The 22,500-nt window shown below is 36.4% G+C and overlaps 1 protein-coding gene across 1 annotated transcript in view; it reads left to right on the forward strand.

Annotated features, from left to right (window-relative positions):
* The window catches only part of LOC133646019 (transmembrane protein 62-like), a 45,883-nt gene that overhangs the window by 7,623 nt on the left and 15,760 nt on the right, over positions 1 to 22,500 (forward strand). Inside the window, 8 exon segments of the mRNA XM_062040964.1 lie at positions 2,656 to 2,767; positions 2,846 to 2,983; positions 3,296 to 3,341; positions 9,161 to 9,302; positions 14,923 to 15,047; positions 15,125 to 15,247; positions 17,333 to 17,488; positions 20,182 to 20,341. Of these exon segments, the coding sequence (XP_061896948.1) occupies positions 2,656 to 2,767; positions 2,846 to 2,983; positions 3,296 to 3,341; positions 9,161 to 9,302; positions 14,923 to 15,047; positions 15,125 to 15,247; positions 17,333 to 17,488; positions 20,182 to 20,341 (1,002 nt within the window).

A 22,500-nucleotide genomic window follows, 5' to 3' on the forward strand; every position in this document is an offset into this window, starting at 1 on the left:
CCTCTGCGCGCAGCAAATATATGCCGCGCACCAAATCAAATCCCATCTGAATTCTAAACAAAATAAACATATTTATTCTGTGTCATTTTGCAATGCAACTTTGAGTGACAGTGACAACAAGCGGCCCTAACGGTGTTCGTCAACACCGTTCAATTGAACACCGTTCAATTATTGTAACGTCTATCGAGATGCTTCGAAGCCAGGAATTATATCGATCACTTTATTGAGCAAAACTGTTTATATTCGGCCATAACCACACCAAAAACATGAGTAAAACACTCCTATCTCGAAAAACTAGTCATTTTCTGCCGTACAAACCAGGCCAAAACCAACTTGTCATCTATCACCAACACGCATACCACTAAACCACTGGTGCGTTTATGGCCACACAAAAAGTCGGACAACTCAAACACCACATAAAGTTACACTAAGACTCTTCAGTCATACGTGTGCTTATTTTACTGTCGTTTATTATTAATGTTAATTTATTTATATTAATCATGGAATGCTGTTACTAGAGAAAGTTACAGGAATGTAAGGCTGCAGCTAACGATTATTTTTCTATCGATTAATCTATAGATTATTTTTTTCGATTAATCGGTTAATCTATAGATTATTTTTTTCGATTAATCTATAGATTATTTTTCCTTTTGCCGATTATTTTTTTATTCAAAATGAAGATGAAAAAATAAATGTAGGCCCGTTTTTTCAAAAGGCATGGCTTTTATTTACAAAAAAAATAAGTATGGCCACTCAGTCAACATTGACAACAACATGACTAAATATTCTGTAACAATGTAAACATTTAAAACTTTTAACATTTAACAAAATTAAAGGTAGCTTATTTGCTTTTTAATGTGCAAATATAAAAGTCAACATCCAGTGCAAATCTTAATATTCTGCAATAGTATAAGCATTTCAAAAGTAAAAGTATTGCTTATTTTGCTTTAAAATGTGCAAAAATAAAGATAAACATCCAATACAAAAAAGTGCAAAACGAAATATTCTGTAACAACAGTGTAAACATTTCAACAAAAGTGAAAGTATTGCTTATTTGCTAAAATGTGCAAAAATAAAGATAAACATCCAATACAAAAAAGTGCCAATCTAAATATTCTGGAGCACTGTAAACATTAAGTATTTCTTTTAAAATGTGCAAAATAAACATCCAGTCCAACACAGTACACAATAACCAATTCTACTCATTCCAGTGAGTGTCTAACAGTTGTAATGAAGAAAGGTTAGCATGTCTACATGCTCTGGTTCTTTTCTTGTTTACAATATTCCCAGCAGCTGAAAATAGGCGCTCAGAAGGGGTCGATGTGGCTGGAACTGAGAGCTAATTAGCCTTCACCTCAAACCAGGATTGCGAGTGAGCTGAGCTGCAGTTTAAGTTTCTAGAAGGTCAACGGGCTCATAGTGATGTTACTAGTAGTTGACTGGGAGGTGTTTATTATCATTTGGGGAGAGTCCGCTGCCTGAGGCTCACCTGCTAAACACCTATCTGCTCCACCCTGAAGCGCTGACTACATGCGCTCTGAATACGCACTGCTGATTGGCTGATAATGCTTCGTGTGTACCAATCAGATGGTTGTGTGGGTGGGACAATGCTGCGTGTGTACCAATCAGATGGTTGTGTGGGTGGGACAATGCTGCATGCTGAGACAGAGGCAGACGGAGCAAAGCAGCTTGTTAAGACTTTAGCTTTAGCTTAGAAACTCGTTCGGTACACCCCCGTACCGAACCCAAAGCCCCGTACCGAAACGGTTCAATACAAAACACGTACCGTTACACCCCTAGCAGATACAAATGACACATTCATGTTTTTGTGTAATGATGACAACGTATGCTCGCGCGGACGATTGACTAGTTGATGGTTTTCTTTTCAAATGTTCGTTCATAGCCGTTGAGCTGCTATGATAGGCCATTTCCGCTCGACACAGTGTGCATACAACAACATTATTAGGCCGTTTATTGAAATACTCCCACACTTTTGACCACTTTTGGCATGCTTTTCCCCCCTCGCTCGCACCGCTCGCATCGTCTTCTTTGATCGTCTGCTTTGCGCTTCGCCATGACGGTAGTGTGACGTCATTATGCGACGCGTCGACGCACAAAAACGGCGTCGACGTATTTACGTAACCGATGACGTCGACTACGTCGACGCGTCGTTTCAGCCTTACAGGAATGCACACTTCATCCTATGCTTACATTTCATTGTGCAACATGAGGATGTTTAAGGGGAACTAAATGTGATCTCTGAAAGGGGTACAAATGATTTCCAAAGCAGTGCTTTTGGTATAAAGTTAAGTTAGGTTAAATGAAAGTATTATTATTATTATTATTATTTATCTTACGGTATATATCAAAAATAATATTGAGCAAAATGTAATTGAAATATTGTCGATGTGGCCCTCCAGCAGTGCTCGGGTTGGTCATGCGGCCCCCGGTAAAAATTAATTGCCCACCCCTGTCTTAGGTGGTACTTGGTGCAAAAAGTTTGAGTATTAGAAGTAGACGTTTAAAGGCGATTCAAGGGTGCGTCAATTTGCTGTATTTCGCCGCTTGCTTGGAAGGTAACGCAGGTGAACAGCGGGGTCTACTGGGAAATTAGACTTCGAAACACGCCCCACTGGTGTTTATGTGCAATTCCAGGTGTCCGACATCCACATCAGCCGCTTCCGCGACCCGAGACGCATCCCCGACTTTGAAAAGTTCTGCACCGACACCATGGAGTTGATAAAGCCCTCGGTCGTGCTTGTGACAGGTATTAGCCCCGCCCCCTTTTCATACGGCGTTTCGAGTAGTGTTGTTGTTTGTGACCTCTTCTCCACGTCCCTCGCAGGGGATCTGACAGACGCCAAGACGGAGAGCAAAGTGGGCTCGCTGCAGCACGAGGTGGAGTGGCAGGCCTACCACAACATCCTCAAGAGGTCGCGCGTGATGGAGCGCACGAGGTGGATCGACATCCGCGGCAATCACGGTGACGCATCATCATCATCATCATCATCCTCGTCCGCTCAGTGTTTTGCAACAACTTGTCTGGCGCTGTCGAAAGCAGCATGTGCCTTTTGAGCCCCCAGACAGGAAGTCCTCGCGCTCCTCCCCTTCTCCTTTGCTCTCCTTTGGACGAGCGGCGTTCTAATTATGAAACCATACCCGATGAAGGACATCCTGTCCCTTTACGACCGTGGTCGATATCTTGCCTGTAACACGAGGATGTCTAATTGTTGCGTAAAAAAAACCATCTGGAACCTTCTGTGCATGACAATGACGCTTGTTTTCTTCTCCACAGACGCCTTCAACATAATGTCACTGGACAGCGTCAACAACTATTACCGGTTGGTATCAGAGCACAACTACGTTGAGAACTGTTTTTCCTCGTATTGTGGCCATGTGGGAGCAGAGGTGTCAGTCGTTTTCACTGAGGGCCACATGTTTGGCCCCAGAGGGCCGCTTTTAACAGTGAATACTGTTGTTAAACACATTTTTAATGCATTTTATTAGTAGATTTTTTTTAAAACTAAAATGTAAAAAAGTTGCAATAATTTCACCTCAAAATGTAGTGTATATTACTGTAGATGGAAAAACAGTAGTGCTGTTTTTAAATGCGTTAAAATGTAATATCGGAAATTATCGGTATCGTTTTTTTTATTATCAGTATCGTTTTTTTTTTGTTTTTTTTAAATTAAATCCACATAAAAAACACAAGATACACTTACAATTAGTGCACCACCCCACCCCATTTACACTCATTCACACTCATTCACACAAAAGGGTTGTTTCTTTCTGTTATTGATATTCTGGTTCCTACATTATATATCAATATATATCAATACAGTCTGCAAGGGATACAGTCCGTAAGCACACATGATTGTGCGTGCTGCTGGTCCACTAATAATACTAACCTTTAACAGTTAATTTGACAAATTTTCATTAATTACTAGTTTCTATGTAACTGTTTTTATATTGTTTTACTTTCTTTTTTATTCAAGAAAATGTTTTTAATTTATTTATCTTATTTGATTTGATTCATTTTTTTAAAAAAAGTACCTTATCTTCACCATACCTGGTTGTCCAAATTAGGCATAATAATGTGTTAATTCCACGACTGTATATATCGGTTGATATCGGTATCGGTTGATATCGGTATCGGTAATTAAAGAGTTGTCAAGTCAAGTCAAGTCAACTTTATTTATATAGCACATTTTCAACAACTTTTTAGATTGAACCAAAGTGCTTTACAGGTTAAAAGAAGCATGGAGCAAACAAAAAACAAAACAAAAACAAAGCAAAACAAAAAAAACAAACAAAGAACATAAACAATGAGTGTGCTAAACAAGATAGTGCAAATGCAATACGGTAAAAGGGGTCGAATAAAAAGTTAAAAAAATTTGCAGAATAAAAAAATAATAATAATAAAAGTGCGACAAATTGAAAAATGAGTTGGACAATATCGGCAAAAAGCCATTATCGGACATCCCTAGTTTTTATGGTAAAAAAGGCAGCACAGTTGCCAGAATTTTTACAGTAAAATTGACATGTTTTTTTTACTGTAAATAAAAAAACTGCATTTTTACAGTAACATTTTGGCACCTGAGCTGCCAGTTTGTTTTTGTTTTTACCGCAAATCAACAACTGTAGGTGTTTCTGTGTATTACTGTAAATGGAAAAGCAGTACTGCTGTTTTTATGGTAAAAAAAAAAAAAAGGCAGCTCAGTTGCCAGAATTTTACTGTAAAATTTACATTTGTTTTTACTGTAAAAAACCCCCTGCATTTTTACAGTAAAATTTTGGCAGTTTTTATTCTATTTTTTTCACAAATCAACAACTATAGATTTTTTTACTTTAAATGCGAAAACAGCACCACAGTTTATTACAGTAAAAAAAAAGTTTTTTTCATTTTGAGAAAAATGCTGTAAAAACCACAATAAATTTCACAATTTTACCATTGAATCTATTGCTACTTTTACATAGCACATTTTGATGGATAGCTTGCTTTAAAATCATTATTATTAGTATATATTTCTATTAAAAAAATGGTTTGAATATTTGATCATATATTTTTTCATAATTAGACAAAATTGCATGGAGTGCATGTATTTTTTTCTGCCAACATAGAAAGAAAGAATACATTTAGTAAGACAGTACAGTACTTTGATACATATTTCCAGGATTTCGAGGGCCAAATAAAATGATGTGGCAGACCACATCTGGCCCCCGGGCCTTGGGTTTGATACCTGTGGTGTAGAGCAGTGGTCCACAACCACCGGGCCGTAGCCCGGTACCGGTCCATGGATTGATTGGTACAGGGCCGCACAAGAAATTAATTTTTTTTTTTTTTAAATTTTTTTTTATTAAATCAACATAAAAAACACAAGATACACTTACAATTAGTGCACCAACCCAAAAAAACTCCCTCCCCCATTTACACTCATTCACACAAAAGGGTTGTTTCTTTCTGTTATTAATATTCTGGTTCCTATATTTTATATCAATATAGATCAATACAGTCTGCAGTGATACAGTCCGTAAGCATGCATGATTGTATTTTTTAATGACAAAAAAAAAAAAAAAAGTTTTTATATACAAATAATTTTTTGTTGTTCAACATGTTTGTTTTCATCAGGGGAGTAACAATACAGTGAAGATGTGACATTCACGAACGAGTCAAGTGTTTTGAACAACTCGAGACCCGATTTGAAGATTTTTCAGACATTGTGCTCAACATTTTTTAAATGCAAATTCTTATTTGGGGTGCAGCGTTTATTCCCCCTGTCGTCATAACTGAGGCGTGGTGTCAATTAGAGTGGAGGTCTACTTTTTGGGAAGAATAATAATTGTTGTTTTTATTCCAAAAGCTTTTTTGGACACTGGATTTTTGTAACTGAATTTATCGCATTTGAATTTTGTGAACTTTTTAAAAAAAAATTTATTTATTTATTTTTTTTTTTTTACATCAAATTGTGCTGAAAATTTAATTAAATAAAAAAATGTGAGCAACATTTGTGTGTAAAAATTCAGTGTATAACAATTTTGTGCTTATAAATTCAGTGCAGTTGCCTCCAAAGTAAGACTTCTGTCTCAGAACCGGTTTTGAACTAACATTTTTGCACTGAATTTTTACACACTGATTTTAAAACACTGTATTCTAATACACTTCATTTTTAAACACAGAGTTTGCTCACATTTTTATTCAATGAAATTGTCAGCAGAATTTGGTGTAAAAGAATTCAGTTCACAAAATTCAGACGCGAAAAATTCAGCTATATACAGTCGTGGTCAAAAGTTTACTTACACTTGTAAAGAACACGATGTCATGGCTGTCTTGTGTTTCCAATCATTTCTACAACTCTTATTTTTTTGTGATAGAGTGATTGGAGCACATACTTGTTGCTCACAAAAAATATTCATGAAGTTTGCTTCTTTTATGAAAATGTGAGCAAATGTGCTAGGTCAAAAGTATACATACAGCAATGTTAATATTTGCTTACATGTCCCTTGGCAAGTTTACCTGCAATAAGGCGCTTTTGGTAGCCATCCACAAGCTTCTGCTTGAATTTTTGACCACTCCTCTTGACTAAATTGGTGCAGTTCAGCTAAATTTGTTGCTTTTCTGACATGGACTTGTTTCTTCAGCATTGTCCACACGTTTAAGTCAGGACTTTGGGAAAGGCCATTCTAAAACCTTCATTCTAGCCTGATTTAGCCATTCCTTTACCACTTTAGAGGTGTGTTTGGAGTCATAGTCCTGTTGGAACACCCTACTGCGCCCAAGACCCAACCTCCGGGCTGATGATTTTAGCTTGTCCTGAAGAATTTGGAGCTAATCCTCCTTTTTCATTGTCTCATTTACTCTCTGTAAAGCACCAGTTCCATTGGCAGCAAAACAGGCCCAGAGCATAATACTACCACCACCATACTTGGCGGTAGGAATGGTGTTCCTGGGATTAAAGGCCTCACCTTTTTTCCTCCAAAGATATTGCTAGCTATTGTGGCCAAACGGCTCCATTTTTGTTTCATCTGAGCACAGAACTTTCCTCCAGAAGGTCTTATCTTTGTCCATGTGATCAGCAGCAAACGTTAGACGAGCCTTAAGGTGTGGCTTCTGGAGCAAGGGCTTCCATCTTGCATGGTAGCCTCTCAGTCCATGGCGATGCAAAACAGGCTTGACTGCGGACACTGACACCCGTGTTCCAGCAGCTTCCAATTCATTGCAGACCTGCTTTTTGGTGGTTCTCGGTTGACTCTTGATCATCCTGACCAATTTTCTCTCAGCAGCAGGTGATAGATTGCGTTTTCTTCCTGATCGTGGCAGTGAAAAAACTGTGCCATGCACTTTATACTTACCAACGATTGTCTGCACAGTTGCTCTTGGGACCTTAAGCTGCTTTGAGATGGCTCCAAGTGACTTTCCTGACTTGTTCAAGTCAATAATTCGTTTTTTCAGATCTGTGCTGAGTTCCTTTTGACTTTTCCATTGTGGCGTTTGTAACCGAGTCTAATGACTGCATCACATGAGCCCTGTTTAAACGGGCTCAGAGAAGTCAACAGGTGTCGTCAATCATAATCACTCACTTGAAGTAAGGAGGTCATGGCGTGAAGCTCATTTGATTTGATTGTAACTTTTCTACATCACCAAAATTGATAATGTATGTTGCTGTATGCAGGCCTGGCCCTAACCAATCTGGCGCCCTAGGCAAGATTTTAGGTTTTGCCCCCCACTTCGGCAGTGAAGTGTATATACTCACAAGCATAGCTTTGTTTTTGACCTTTTTTTTTTACTTAAAGAAAGCAAATTAACATATTATATGAGAATGTTATGTTATGATTATCTTTAACCGAATCACAGCAGTGCTCAAATTAAAAAACAGCATTCCCTCTCATGTGATATTGCTTAATTAACATTAATGATGTGCACTTTAACAACTAAGCTTACAACTATACCTAATATATAAAGGGGTGGAAAAGTGACTATTACCTGCAGGGCAAACATTAGCTAACCAGAAGGCAATAACAATGTAAACAAAAAACACCTGCTTAAAAGATCTAATACAAATGTCCCTGAGGAATGTAAGGTGGGAGTACTGTAATCACCTAACGTTACATTATTATTTTCCAGAACAATTTAGCCCCCTCCACAATATTAACCCGACGTTAAAACAGAACTAGCTATTTATTGATTAGCAATTGCCGAATCATGTAACATTAGCTTAATGCTAAAAAGCCAGCCGGTTACTATCACATTCTGTAACAGACAAATAATTTCATGTAGGCTAACGTTACCTCCCTGCTACCTCTGTCTTTTTCTCGTTTCTCCTCCTTTTCTCTTTTTTCTTCCCTGGGCACCTGACAGTTTTGGCCGTTTTGACATCTTGTGTTGATTTTTTGATGTGGTGACGTCCAAAAAGTCATGATGCAGGAAGGGAGGGGGCGCACCGTGCCGGGGGGAGGGGGGGGGGGGCGTAATGTTGTAACAAATAATATTTCTATTAAATAGGCTTTACTTTGCATTTTAATTAACGTGGGATTATTTTTTGTATTTAGAAATAGTACCAACTTTTTTTTTTCTCCAACATTTGTGGCACTGGCGTGGCGCCCCCTGATGGACGGCGCCCTTAGCATTTGCCTATACGGCCTATGCCACGGGCCGGCCCTGGCTGTATGTATAGACCCAGCACATTTGCTCACATTTTCAGTAGACCCATAATAAATTCATAAAAGAAGCAAACTTCATGAATGTTTTTTGTGACCAACAATTATGTGCTCCAATCACTACATCACAATAAATAAGAGTTGTAGAAATGATTGGAACTGAAGACAGCCATGACATGATGTTCTTTACAAGTGTATGTACACTTTTGACCACCACTGTAGATTTAGTGTCAAAAAATCTTTTGCAATGAAGACACAAATTAACCTCCATAAAAGAGCGTCCATATAAATGTCAGATTAATTCTGGAAAGTGACTTGCATTCCTCTGAAGCGAGTGGTGATATTTACACGAGGCCCAAAATAACTGCAGAGTTGATGTGAGCTGACAGACTTCTTTTTATCCAATTGCATCTGATGTTGTTGCATTGCAGCATTTTGGGAGGGTTTGCTTTGCTTCTTAATGGCAGGTTGACTGTTTTAATGTTGTTTTCCTCGTCTCCTTCAGAAAGTACTCGGCCAATCAGAAGGTGGGCTCCTTCCATTACGTCCACACGACTCCCTTCGGAAACTACTCCTTTGTGTGTGCGGATGCCACCCTGATGCCAGGGCCCAAGAGGCCGTACAATTTCTTTGGTATTCTCAATCAGGTGGGCGACACACTATGTTGTACTATTTAGGGAAGTGGTCCCCAACCACCGGGCCGCGGCCCGGTACCGGTCCGCGGACCGATTGGTACCGGGCCGCACAAGAATTTTAAAAAAAAATAAAAAAAATTTAAATTTTTTTTTAATTTTATTTTTTAATGAAATCAACATAAAAAACACAATATATACATTCTATCTCAATATAGATCAATACAGCCTGCAGGGATACAGTCCGTAAGCACACATGATTGTATTTATTTATGTAAAATAAAAAATAAACAAACCGGTGGGACATTTGTCCCACCGGTCCGTGGGACAAATTTTCAAGCGTTGACCGGTCCGCAGCTACAAAAAGGTTGGGGACCACTGATTTAGGGCACAGGTGTCAAACTCAACATCCTTTTATCTGGCCCGCAAACACCTGTAAATCAGTGGTCCCCAACCACTGGGCCGTGATTGGTACTGGGCCGTGCAAGAAATAAAATAAAAAAATTAAAAAATGTATTTATTTAAAAAAAAATTTTTTTTAAATGTTTTTAATTCTCACTAAATGTTATTGATTTTTTAAATTTTGACATAAAAATATATATGTACTGTTGAAATTGCATACCTTTTTAAACTTTAATAGTATCCAATATTGCAACAAATATTTTCCAAACATGTTTTTGTCTAAATAAAAAATACTTTACAGCAAACTACCCATCAAATTCATAAAAATTACACTGCATTTTACGTTGTGCTTTACAGCATATTACTGTAAATCGAAAAAACGACTCGTGTTTTTTGCACACACATCAGGTGAGTGATATTTTTTTATATCATGATATCGTCTTTGTGTGACGACCAGTATGACCATACTTGCCAACCCTCCCGTATTTAGCGGGAGACTCCCGGTATTCAGCGCCTCTCCCGATAACCTCCCGGCAGAAATTTCCTCCCGACAAACTCCCGGTATTCAGCCGGAGCTGGAGGCCACGCCCCCTCCAGCTCAATGCGGACCTGAGTGGGGACAGCCTGTTCTCACGTCCGCTTTCCCACAATATAAACAGCTTGCCTGCCCAATGACGTCATAACACCTACGGCTTTTAGAGAGTAGAGTGCACAACTGCGCACACAACAAGGAGACAAAGCAGAAGAACGAGGAAGTTACAGACATTGGCAACAAACTAAAAAAAAGTATCCGATTACATTGGCTTGCATGTAAAATGTCCATTAAGTGATCCGATACAGGCAGCCAGTTAACATCTAAATGTCTAACAATAAGCACACAATTCTTCTATTTTTGTCAAGTCATTTTCAAACGGTACACATGCTGGGCTATAGGCTACTAGGAGCTTGCAGCTACACAACAGCTAAGCACACAAGGTAGACATACGTTATAATCATTGAACAATATTGCATATTGTGTCAATAAAGTACTTAATATTTTCTCACTAAATGCAATGGATATTTTTCATTTTGACAGAAATATATGTACTGCTTGAAATGGCATGCCTTTTAAACTTCAATAGTATCCAATATTGCAACAATTACAGTATACACTACCGTTCAAAAGTTTGGGGTCACATTGAAATGTCCTTATTTTTGAAGGAAAAGCACTGTACTTTTCAATGAAGATAACTTTAAACTAGTCTTAACTTGAAAGAAATACACTCTATACATTGCTAATGTGGTAAATGACTATTCTAGCTGCAAATGTCTGGTTTTTGGTGCAATATCTACATAGGTGTATAGAGGCCCATTTCCAGCAACTATCACTCCAGTGTTCTAATGGTACAATGTGTTTGCTCATTGGCTCAGAAGGCTAATTGATGATTAGAAAACCCTTGTGCAATCATGTTCACACATCTGAAAACACTTTAGCTCGTTACAGAAGCTACAAAACTGACCTTTGAGCAGATTGAGTTTCTGGAGCATCACATTTGTGGGGTCAATTAAACGCTCAAAATGGTCAGAAAAAGAGAACTTTCATCTGAAACTTGACAGTCTATTCTTGTTCTTAGAAATGAAGGCTATTCCACAAAATTGTTTGGGTGACCCCAAACTTTTGAACGGTAGTGTATAATCATACTTTACAAACATGTTTTTGTCTAAATAAAAATACTTAATTTTACAGCAAACTACCCATCAAATTCCTGAAAATGACAATAAATGTTACACTGTTCTTTACAGCATATTACTGTAAATTGAAAAAAAAACTACTACTGTTTTTTGCGTTAAAGTTCTAGGCATGATGTTTGAAACCGGTTCTCCCGGTTGTTCGATAAGAAAAGAACCGTTCGATAAGAAAAGAACCGATTCCATGGACTCCAATCCCTTTTTGAGAACCGGTTCCCGTTATCGAGGCCGCTATGGTAAAGAAAAAGAGTTGGTTCTTTATTCGAATCCCTGGGAACGAATCCCGTCCCACAAGAAATGCCCTGTGGGACATCACGGGAAATGATGTAGCTCAGTCTGATGACTGAGCTACGTCATTTCCTGTGATGTCACACAAGCAGCAAAAATAATGGACCGGAAAAAATGCCTCAAGGCATGGCTATTCACCTATAGTGATCACAGAGACAGGTTGTTTTTGTGTTACTGTATATATTTGTTTTTCTGAAAAATCCCACTTAATATACTTTAGGTAACAAAAGTCAATATATATATATATATATATATATATATATATATATATATATATATATATATATATTTTTTAGGGGGCTAACAGTCAATATTTATTTATTTATTTATTTATTTTTCTTAGAAAATAAAAGTGTGCTCTTGTTAAACCAAATATTGTGTTTTTTTCCATATACAACAACCTATCTGGATTCGATAAGAGAATCGATAAGGAACCGGTTCGATAAGAGGATTCGATAATGGGCTCGAACTCGATAATTTCTTATCAAACATCATCCCTATAAAATTCTGTTGACTGAGCTGCCAGTTTTTGACTGTAAAATCTACGGTTGTTGTTTTTAACGGTGTATTACTATAAATGGAAAGACGGTACATTTGTTTTTACGGTAGAAAAACTGGCAGCGAAGTTGCCAGGATAAAAAAATAACTTGCACTGTTTTTCCCTTCACAATATAAAGTTGTAAAAACAATGTAAATTTACACAAACATTCTGGCAACTAAACTGCCAGCTTTTTCCGTAAAACCCCCCCGCCCAAAAAATAGTGGTACTGTTTTTCCATTTACCGTAAAACGTTGTAAAAAAAAAAGAAGAAAAAAACACAAAAAATCACTATATTTTACAGTAAAATTTTGTAAATATAAAGTTTTTACTGTAAAATCGACTTAAAACAATATATATATAATTAATAATGAAATCCAGAGGCACATTCATACATTATTCACTGTTACAAGTGGCCCTCTGATGGCAGCCATAACTGCCATGTGGCCCTCAATGAAAAATTTAGGGCATGCTAACTTTTTTTTAGCTAATTTTGCAGCCTTTCTCCTCAGAGTAAATAACTTAATATTTGACACATGCTAATGTTAGCATGCTAACTTTTTTTTTAGCAAATTTTGCAGCCTTTCACCTCAGGCTAACTTAACACGTGTTAACTATTAGCATGCTAACTTTTTTTTTGCTAATTTTGCAGCCGTTCAAATCAAATCAAATCAACTTTATTTATAAAGCACATTTAAAATTTACCACAGGGGTAGCCAAAGTGCTGTACAATGGGCAGGTTAAAAATAATACGAGAACCGAGCAAACACAACACAACACAAACAGAACACGATAAAAAATAAATAAATAAAATATAAAAACATAAAAACAGGTTCACAGCAGGTGTATTATGGGGCGCCATTGCAGGATGGGTATCACTCAGTGTTAAAAGCCATGGAATAAAAGTATGTTTTTAAGAGAGATTTAAAAACAGGAAGAGAGGAGGCTTGTCTAACACTAAGAGGTAGGTTGTTCCAGAGCTTGGGAGCAGCAGCGGCGAAAGCTCTGTCACCTCTACGGTAGAAAAACTGGCAGCTAAGTTGCTAGAATAAAAAAAGAACTTGCACTGTTTTTCCCTTCACAATATAATGTTGTAAAAGCCAATGTCAATTGAACACAAACATTCTGGCAACTAAACTGCCAGCTTTTTCCGTAAACGCTCACGGTCATACTTCACTTTAGATAATCGGATGGCCTTCCAAAGTGACATGAGGCTTTAAGGTCGGGGTGTGATCACGCCGAGACTTTAATTTCATCACACCCGCAATACTTGCTCCGTTACGCCTTTTTGAGGCACTTAACATGCACAAAAACTCTGTAAATTTTGCAGACGTGTCAGTTCCGGCGAAAATTTTTATATTTTGGGGGTCCTTAACAAGACATTTTTTAATCTGGCTCACTCGCGCCCCTTTAAAATGAGTAAGATATAGCCACGTATTGCCAACAAAACAAAACAGGAAGTAGGCCATCTTGTTTTTTCTGTCGGCCATTTTTCAGCTATTCTCTTCCGTTCTATTCTATAAAATATAATATAAAATATATTTATTTACAATAAAATTGAAAAACCCTATACACCCATTTTATTTTGGATTTTAGCAATGCAAATATTTAAAAAATAAATAAATATAAGAGAATTAATTTTTTATACTTTTTATTTTGGAATTTAATTATACTCGGGTTCATAGTGTCATATTTTAAAAAAACAGTTCTACTTTTCATTACATTTATCTAGGGGTGTAACGGTACACAAAAATTTGGGTTCGGTACGTACCTCGGTTTAGAGGTCACGGTTCGGTTCATTTTCGGTACAGTAAGAAAACATTTTGGGGTTATTTATTTACCAAATTTGCAAAATCTTCCACCAAAAATATTTGTCTTAGTGGAATATTTGATGTGAAGTAATGGGAGCCTTGGATAGGTCAATAATTCATAATAACATTGATTTTGATTCAATATTATGTTTTGAGCAATGACAGTTTGAAAGGAAAAAAAAAACAGCTTTGTTTTATTAGTCAACATTGCAACTTTTTCTAAATTACATTTAACCTTATAAGCTTTTTTATTTCACTTTTGTTATGTATTTGTTTATTTAAATAATTTGTTTATTTAAATAGTATTTTTAGAATGTGCTGTGGGCCTTTAAAACATTAGCTGTGGGCCGCAAATGGCCTCCGGGGCACACTTTTGACACCCCTGCTATAGATAATAACAAATTAAATGTGATAAATCTATGGATAAAAAGCAGAGCCTGGCGACGCATGCACGTTTATCATAACTCTCTCTCTCTCTCTGTCTCTGCCCCTCCCTCACCAATGCTGCTGCGCGTACAATTTGTTTTGTTTTCAACCCCTTCTTAACCCTGAACGTACATTGAAAATACACACAACCCTAACTCAAAATGACGGTGAAAAGAGGACGTATGGTCAGTCTATCCTAGCCCGTTAGCTGCTAGCATGCCGTGTGTTGTGCCTCGGTGTGCATTGTTTACACAACGTGCGTTACGCTACTTAATATGTCCGTGTGGAAACTCGTTCGGTACACCTCCGAACCGAACCGGAACCCCCGTACCGAAACGGTTCAATACAAATACACGTACCGTTACACCCCTACATTTATCTTAAATTATATATGATTTTTATATAATTTTTGGCTTATTCTCCCTCTTTTTGTGTCATTCAGACTCAGATGGACAAACTGGAGACATTCAGAGCGGAGAGTCTAAAAAGCAACCAGTCCATCTGGTTCGGACACTACACCACGTCCACCATCGTTTCCCCGTCACCGGGCGTGCGGGAGATGATGAGGTGCGAGCAGACTTGTCTGTTTAACCATAAAAAAAGTCAAACTTCTCCGTTTTATGATCGGTCTCCTGCGCGTTTAGGTCAGCCATCGCCTATCTGTGCGGTCACCTGCACACGCTGGGCGGCCTGATGCCCATCCTCCACAGTCGACATCCCAGCGGCGCCTTGGAGCTGGAGCTTGGAGACTGGATGGACAACCGCAAGTAAGACAGACATACCATTTTTTTTTGTGAGCATAGCAAGATTTGTCTCGAATTACAAACGCACGATGCACAAATAAAACAAAGCAAAAAAATGAATACAAATTTCATAGCGTGCAGTTCTGCTGCAGTCCTGTCAGTGGCAGTAATGAGCAATATAAAGTAGGTGACAACTGTAACACTTTTTATGTCAACATTTCGGACTGGCTGATTCACATTGGGGTGTCCAAACTTTTTCTACTGAGAGCCGCACACTGAAAAATGAAAGCATGCGGGGGCCATTTTGATATTTTTCATTTTCATTTTCAAAACCACTACAATATTGTAACCCTTAGGGCTCACCTCAATTTTGGTGAATGTTAAATGTCCCGGGGACCCACAAGTGTCTCAGTCATTGAAGTGAGAAAAACAAGTCATAAATACTAGGGATGATAAATGTGTTAAAATGTAATATCGGAAATTATCTTTTTTTTTTTTTTTTTTTTTTTTTTTATTAAATCAACATAAAAAACACAAGATACACTTACAATTAGTGCACCAACCCAAAAAACCTCCCTCCCCCCATTTCTTTCTGTTATCAATATTCTGGTTCCTACATTATATATATATATATAAGGTACTTTTTAAAAATAATAATAAAATAAGATAACTAAATTAAAAACATTTTCTTGAATAAAAAAAGAAAGTAAAACAATATAAAAACAGTTACATAGAAACTAGTAATGAATGAAAATGAGTAAAATTAACTGTTAAAGGTTAGTACTATTAGTGGAGCAGCAGCACGCACAATCATGTGTGCTTACGGACTGTATCCCTTGCAGACTGTATTGATATATATTGATATATAATGTAGGAAGCAGAATATTGATAACAGAAAGAAACAACCCTTTTGTGTGAATGAGTGTAAATGGGGGAGGGAGGTTTTTTGGGTTGGTGCACTAATTGTGAGTGTATCTTGTTTTTTATGTTGATTTAATAAAAAAAATAAATGTAAAAAAACGATACCAATAATAAAAAAACGATACCGATAATTTCCGATATTACATTTTAAAGCATTTATCGGCTGATAATATCGGCAGGCCGATATTATCGGACGTCTCTAATCCATAACATTGCTTTTTGATCCAGTATTGTTGTTTTTTTTAGCAATAACGGTTTAAAAAAAATCATACTCCAACTCATATATTTTTTAAAAATATGTTATAAATCAATATATATTATTTTTACGTTCAACGCCTAAATCTCTAGATAACTCCAGATTTATTGGTCGATTAAGTTTTGTGTTTTTTTTTTGTATTTTTATGTTTTATGCAGTTTTTGTCAGAGAAAACCTTGTTTTACTTTTATGGCAAACACACAAAATATGCAATATTTTCCCCATAAAAGTGTAATAATTGATGGGAAGTAATTGGAGCCTTGCAATAGGTCAATAATTCATAACAAGGTTGATTTTATTTCATACCAGTATGGATTTTGATTCATTATTTTTTGAGCAATGCCAGTTTTAAACTAAAAAAACAGGCGTGTCAGTGCCTTTGTGTTATTTGTGTCATTATTGCAACATTTTATTGTTACATTACACCTGTTTGCTATTTTATTCCACTTTTTTATGTTTTTTTTTTTTTTCAAATCGTATTTTCAAAATGTGCCGTGGGCCATAAAAATGGGCCCTGTTGACTTAATCGTATAATAATCTAACAAAGTTTTCGTACATGCGCAAATCTTTCTACTGGTGGCTAACAATCTAAAAAAAAAAAAAAAATGTCTGTTCTGTTAATTGCTGTTGTAGAATCTTGGTTAATACTGCCATACTTGTATTTTTCAACTTTCTTTGCACCAAACAGAAGGTGATGCATGTTTAAATGCCGTGTAATTAGACCCTGGTTATGTTGATGCTAAGTTATAATGATGGAGTTAACAGCATGTCGACATAAACGGACCATTTTCAATAAAAAAAAGGACCTCTTCAACTCACACTCATGTCGACAAAATGGCTCGACCATGTATGTGGAGGAGTTGGTCAACATAGACGGGTTGTGGACATAAATGCCATTGAATATATTGAACAGTATTTTGGTCTTCAACCAGGTACAGGATCCTGGCTTTTGACCACGACCTGCTGAGTTTCTCAGACCTGAGATTTGAACAGTGGCCCGTGGTGCTCATCACTAACCCCAAGGACCGGCAGTACTTGCATCCAGGACTGGAACCTGTGGGCCGCATACGGAGGTCCACACACATCAGGTGGGGGATATTTTTTACATCATGATATCGTCTTTGTGCGACGACCAGTATGACTTTGTACGGCAACGCTTTAATGTGAATTAGTGGTCACAGTGTACCGATCCGATATTGATATCAGAAAAAAAAAAAAAGAAAAAAGTATCAGATTACGTTGGCTTGCATGTAAAATGTCCATTAAGTGATCCGATACAGGCAGCCAGTTAACGTCTAAATCAGTGGTCCCCAACCTTTTTGTAGCTGCGGACCGGTCAACGCTTGAAAATGTGTCCCACGGACCGGGGGTGGGGGTGGGGGGGGGGGGGGGGGGGTGTATTTAAAATATATATATTTTTATTTTTTATTTTTTTTTGTACATAAATAAATACAATCATGTGTGCTTACGGACTGTATCCCTGCATACTGTATTGATCTATATTGATATATAATGTATATATTGTGATTTTTATGTTGATTTCATTAAAAAAAAAAATTTTTTTTTTTTTTTTTTTTAATTTCTTGTGCGGCCCGGTACCAATCGGTCCGCGGACTGGTACCGGGCCGCGGCCCGGTGGTTGGGGACCACTGGTCTAAATGACTAACAATAAGCACACAATTTTTTTCTATTGTAGTCAAGTAATTTACAAACGGTAAACATGCTAGGCTATTGGCTACTAGGAGCTTGTAGCTACACAACAGCTAAGCACACAATAGCACACAAGGTAGACGTACGTAATAATCATTAAATGATATTGCAGTGTAAAACAGAACATTAATCAATATAAACAAGTATCAAATAATTATAGTTGCAAATTACTTACACATACAAAGTATCCATGTTAGAGGAAGAGTGTTTGAAGGTTTCCAGTGACAAACGTGTCCGCATCATTCGACTTAACTAATTATTGTGACCACTAGGTGTCACCAAAAAACAATTACCACTCCACTTCACCCTAAAGACAGTACAAATCCACTCCAGACGGTTGATAATGAATAGGCTAGTGTTTTTCATTCTTACCATTGTTCTTGATCAAAATTTTTCTATAATTCAACACGACAAAAGAATACAAGTATGTATGATGTATCGGATTGACATCAGTATCTGACAATACTCGGGGCTCCAATATCGGTGTTGTATCAGAGGTGAAAAGGTTGTATCGGGACACCCCTAGTATGAAAGCAGCAATGTTACCATGTATGCTGCAGGATGTGATTAAAGTAAATATCTGATTAAATTAGGGATGTCCGATAATGGCTTTTTGCCGACATCCGATATGCCGATATTGTCCAACTCTTTAATTACCGATACCGATAACAACCGATATATACAGTCGTGGAATTAACACATTATTATGCCTAATTTGGACAACCAGGTATGGTGAAGATAAGGTACTTTTTAAAAAAATGAATCAAATAAAATAAGATAAATAAATTAAAATCATTTTCTTGAATTAAAAAGAAAGTAAAACAATATAAAAACAGTTACATAGAAACTAGTAATTAATGAAAATTTGTAAAATTAACTGTTAAAGGTTAGTACTATTAGTGGACCAGCAGCACGCACAATCATGTGTGCTTACGGACTGTATCCCTTGCAGACTGTATTGATATATATTGATATATAATGTAGGAACCAGAATATTAATAACAGAAAGAAATGGGGGGAGGGAGGTTTTTTGGGTTGGTGCACTAATTGTAAGTGTATCTTGTGTTTTTTATGTGGATTTAATAATAAAAAAATAAAATAAATAAATAAAAAAACCGATACTGATAATAAAAAAAACCGATACTGATAATAAAAAAACCGATACCGATCATTTCCGATATTACATTTTAACGCATTTATCGGCCGATAATATCAGCAGACCGATATTATCGGACATCTCTAGTAAACATGCTAGGCTATTGGCTACTAGGAGCTTGTAGCTACACAACAGCTAAGCACACAATAGCACACAAGGTAGACATACGTAATAATCATTAAATGATATTGCAGTGTAAAACAGAACATTAGTCAATATAAACAAGTATCAAATAATTATAGTTGCAAATTACCTACACATACAAAGTATCCATGTTAGAAGAAGAGTGTTTGGTACCGGGCCGCACAAGAATTAAAAAAAAAACAAAACAAAACTTTTTTTTTTTTTTTTTTAATGAAATCAACATAAAAAACACAATATATACATTCTATATCAATATAGATCAATACAGCCTGCAGGGCTGCAGTCCGTAAGCACACATGATTGTATTTATTTATGTAAAAAAAAAAAAAAAAAGTTTTTTATTTTTTTTATTTTTTTATTTTTTTAATGAAATCAACATAAAAAACACAATATATACATTCTATATCAATATAGATCAATACAGCCTGCAGGGATACAGTCCGTAAGCACACATGATTGTATTTATTTATGTAAAAAAATAAAATAAAATAAAAACTTTTTTTTTTTTTTTTTAAATACACCCCCACTCCCCCCCCACCGGTCCGTGGGACACATTTTCAAGCGTTGACCGGTCCGCAGCTACAAAAAGGTTGGGGACCACTGTGCTAAGCTATCTGAACAAACATCTGTGATATCTGTCTAATTAATAATGAATCTGTCAAAGTTTGGAATATGCCGTGGGACAATAAAAACCACTGATGCATGAATTATTGTTCATAGTTATTATTGTAATTCATAGGCAACATCTGCTGTGTTGTTATGCATTGACAGGATTTTGGCTTTCTCAGAGGCGGCCATCTTGACGGTGCAGGTTAGCGTGGACGGCGAGCCTTTAGGGACAGCACAGCCTGCTGGAGGCCCCCTCTACGTGCTGCCATGGCAACCGTCACGCTACCTCACCGGGCTGCACACCATCCGAGTTCAGGTGGAGGTCGGTGCAGGATTCCTTTTCCCTACTTTATGTACACGTGCCAGATCACGGGTATCCAAACTTTTTCTACTTATGGCCGCGCACTGAAAAATAAACGCAGGCGGAGGCCATATTGATACGTTTAATTTCTAAAACCAATACGATATATACTGTAACCCTTAGGGCTTCACCTAATTTTGGTGAATGTTAAAGGGTTCATATTATGATTGTTGATACTATTACAAAAAAACTGTATAAAAGAGCAAACAGGTGAACTATAATGAGAAAATTGTGCAATTATGACACTAATAACTAGAGATGTCCGATAATATCGGTCTGCCGATAAATGCGTTAAAATGTAATATCGGAAATTATCTGTATCGTTTTTTTTATTATCAGTATCGTTTTTTTTTGTTTTTTTTATTTTTATTTTGTTAAATCCACATAAAAAACACAAGATACACTTACAATTAGTGCACCAACCCAAAAAACCTCCCTCCCCCATTTACACTCATTCACACAAAAGGGTTGTTTCTATCTGTTATTAATATTCTGCTTCCTACATTATATATCAATATATATCAATACAGTCTGCAAGGGATACAGTCCGTAAGCACACATGATTGTGCGCGCTGCCGGTCCACTAATAATACTAACCTTTAACAGTTAATTTTACAAATTTTCATTAATTACTAGTTTCTATGTAACTGTTTTTATATTGTTTTACTTTCTTTTTTATTCAAGAAAATGTTTTTAATTTATTTATCTTATTTTATTTGATTCATTTTTTTAAAAAGTACCTTATCTTCACCATACCTGGTTGTCCAAATTAGGCATAATAAAGTGTTAATTCCACGACTGTATATATCGGTTGATATCTGTATCGCTTGATATCGGTATCGGTAATTAAAGAGTTGGACAATATCGGATATCGGCAAAAAGCCATTATCGGACATCCCTACTAATAACACAAAGCTGCCATGTAGGCTTTTTTTTTTTAAACTGTCATTGCTCAAAAAATATTAAACTTGTAGTCCAGGGGTGTCCAAACTTGTTCCACTGAGGGCCGCACACAGAAAAATGAAAGCATGTGGGGGCCATTTTGATATTTTTCATTTTCAAACCATAACAAAATATATGGATTTTTTTTTTTTATTTTACCTTTAGGGGTCCCGGGGACCATAAAGGGTCTCAGTCATTAAAATGTTAAAAATAAGTCAGATTATTTTTTTTTTTTAATTATTTAACGCTTACAGTAAATCTCTATATCAACTTCAAGTTGATATAAAGTAATACAAATTAAAAAAAAATGTTTTATGGCTTTTCTGTCAAAAACAACTTAGTGTTTTTTTTTTATAGTAAAACTGAAATATGCAGTATTTAGTCATTAGAGCCCTAAAAGATCAATAATGCAGGACACCATTGATTTTAATTATTTCATATTTTTGAGTAATCACAGTGAAAAGATCAATAAAAAATCACTAAATATATTTGGGATCCAAAAGGTGCAACACTCATAAAGTGATACATTTTTATTAGGTTTTTCTTTTACTTTCAACACTTAAGTTACGAGATCAACCTGAGATATATCTGTCCATTTTATGCTGGAACTATTATTTTGTTTGTTTTATGCGCTTTTGTCAAAGAAAACGTTGATGTTTTTATATGGCTACTACACAATATATGCAATATTTACCACATAAAACATTTTAAAGTGAAATGTTTTAATTGGAGCCCTGAAATTAATTTATTATAACTAGGGATGTCCGATAATGGCTTTTTGCCGATATCCGATATTCCAATATTGTCCAACTCTTTAATTACCGATACCGATATCAACCGATACCGATATCAACCGATATATGCAGTCGTGGAATTAACACATTATTATGCCTAATTTGGACAACCATGTATGGTGAAGATAAGGTACTTTTTAAAAAAAATTAGTAAAATAAGTTAAATAAATTAAAGACATTTTCTTGAATAAAAAAGAAAGTACAACAATATAAAAACAGTTACATAGAAACTAGTAATTAATGAAAATGAGTAAAATTAACTGTTAAAGGTTAGTATTATTAGTGGAGCAGCAGCACGCACAATCATGTGTGCTTACGGACTGTATCCCTTGCAGACTGTATTGATATATATTGATATATAATGTAGGAACCACAATATTAATA

This window comes from Entelurus aequoreus, linkage group LG03, assembly GCF_033978785.1.
Source record: "Entelurus aequoreus isolate RoL-2023_Sb linkage group LG03, RoL_Eaeq_v1.1, whole genome shotgun sequence".
Classification (NCBI taxonomy): domain Eukaryota; kingdom Metazoa; phylum Chordata; class Actinopteri; order Syngnathiformes; family Syngnathidae; genus Entelurus; species Entelurus aequoreus.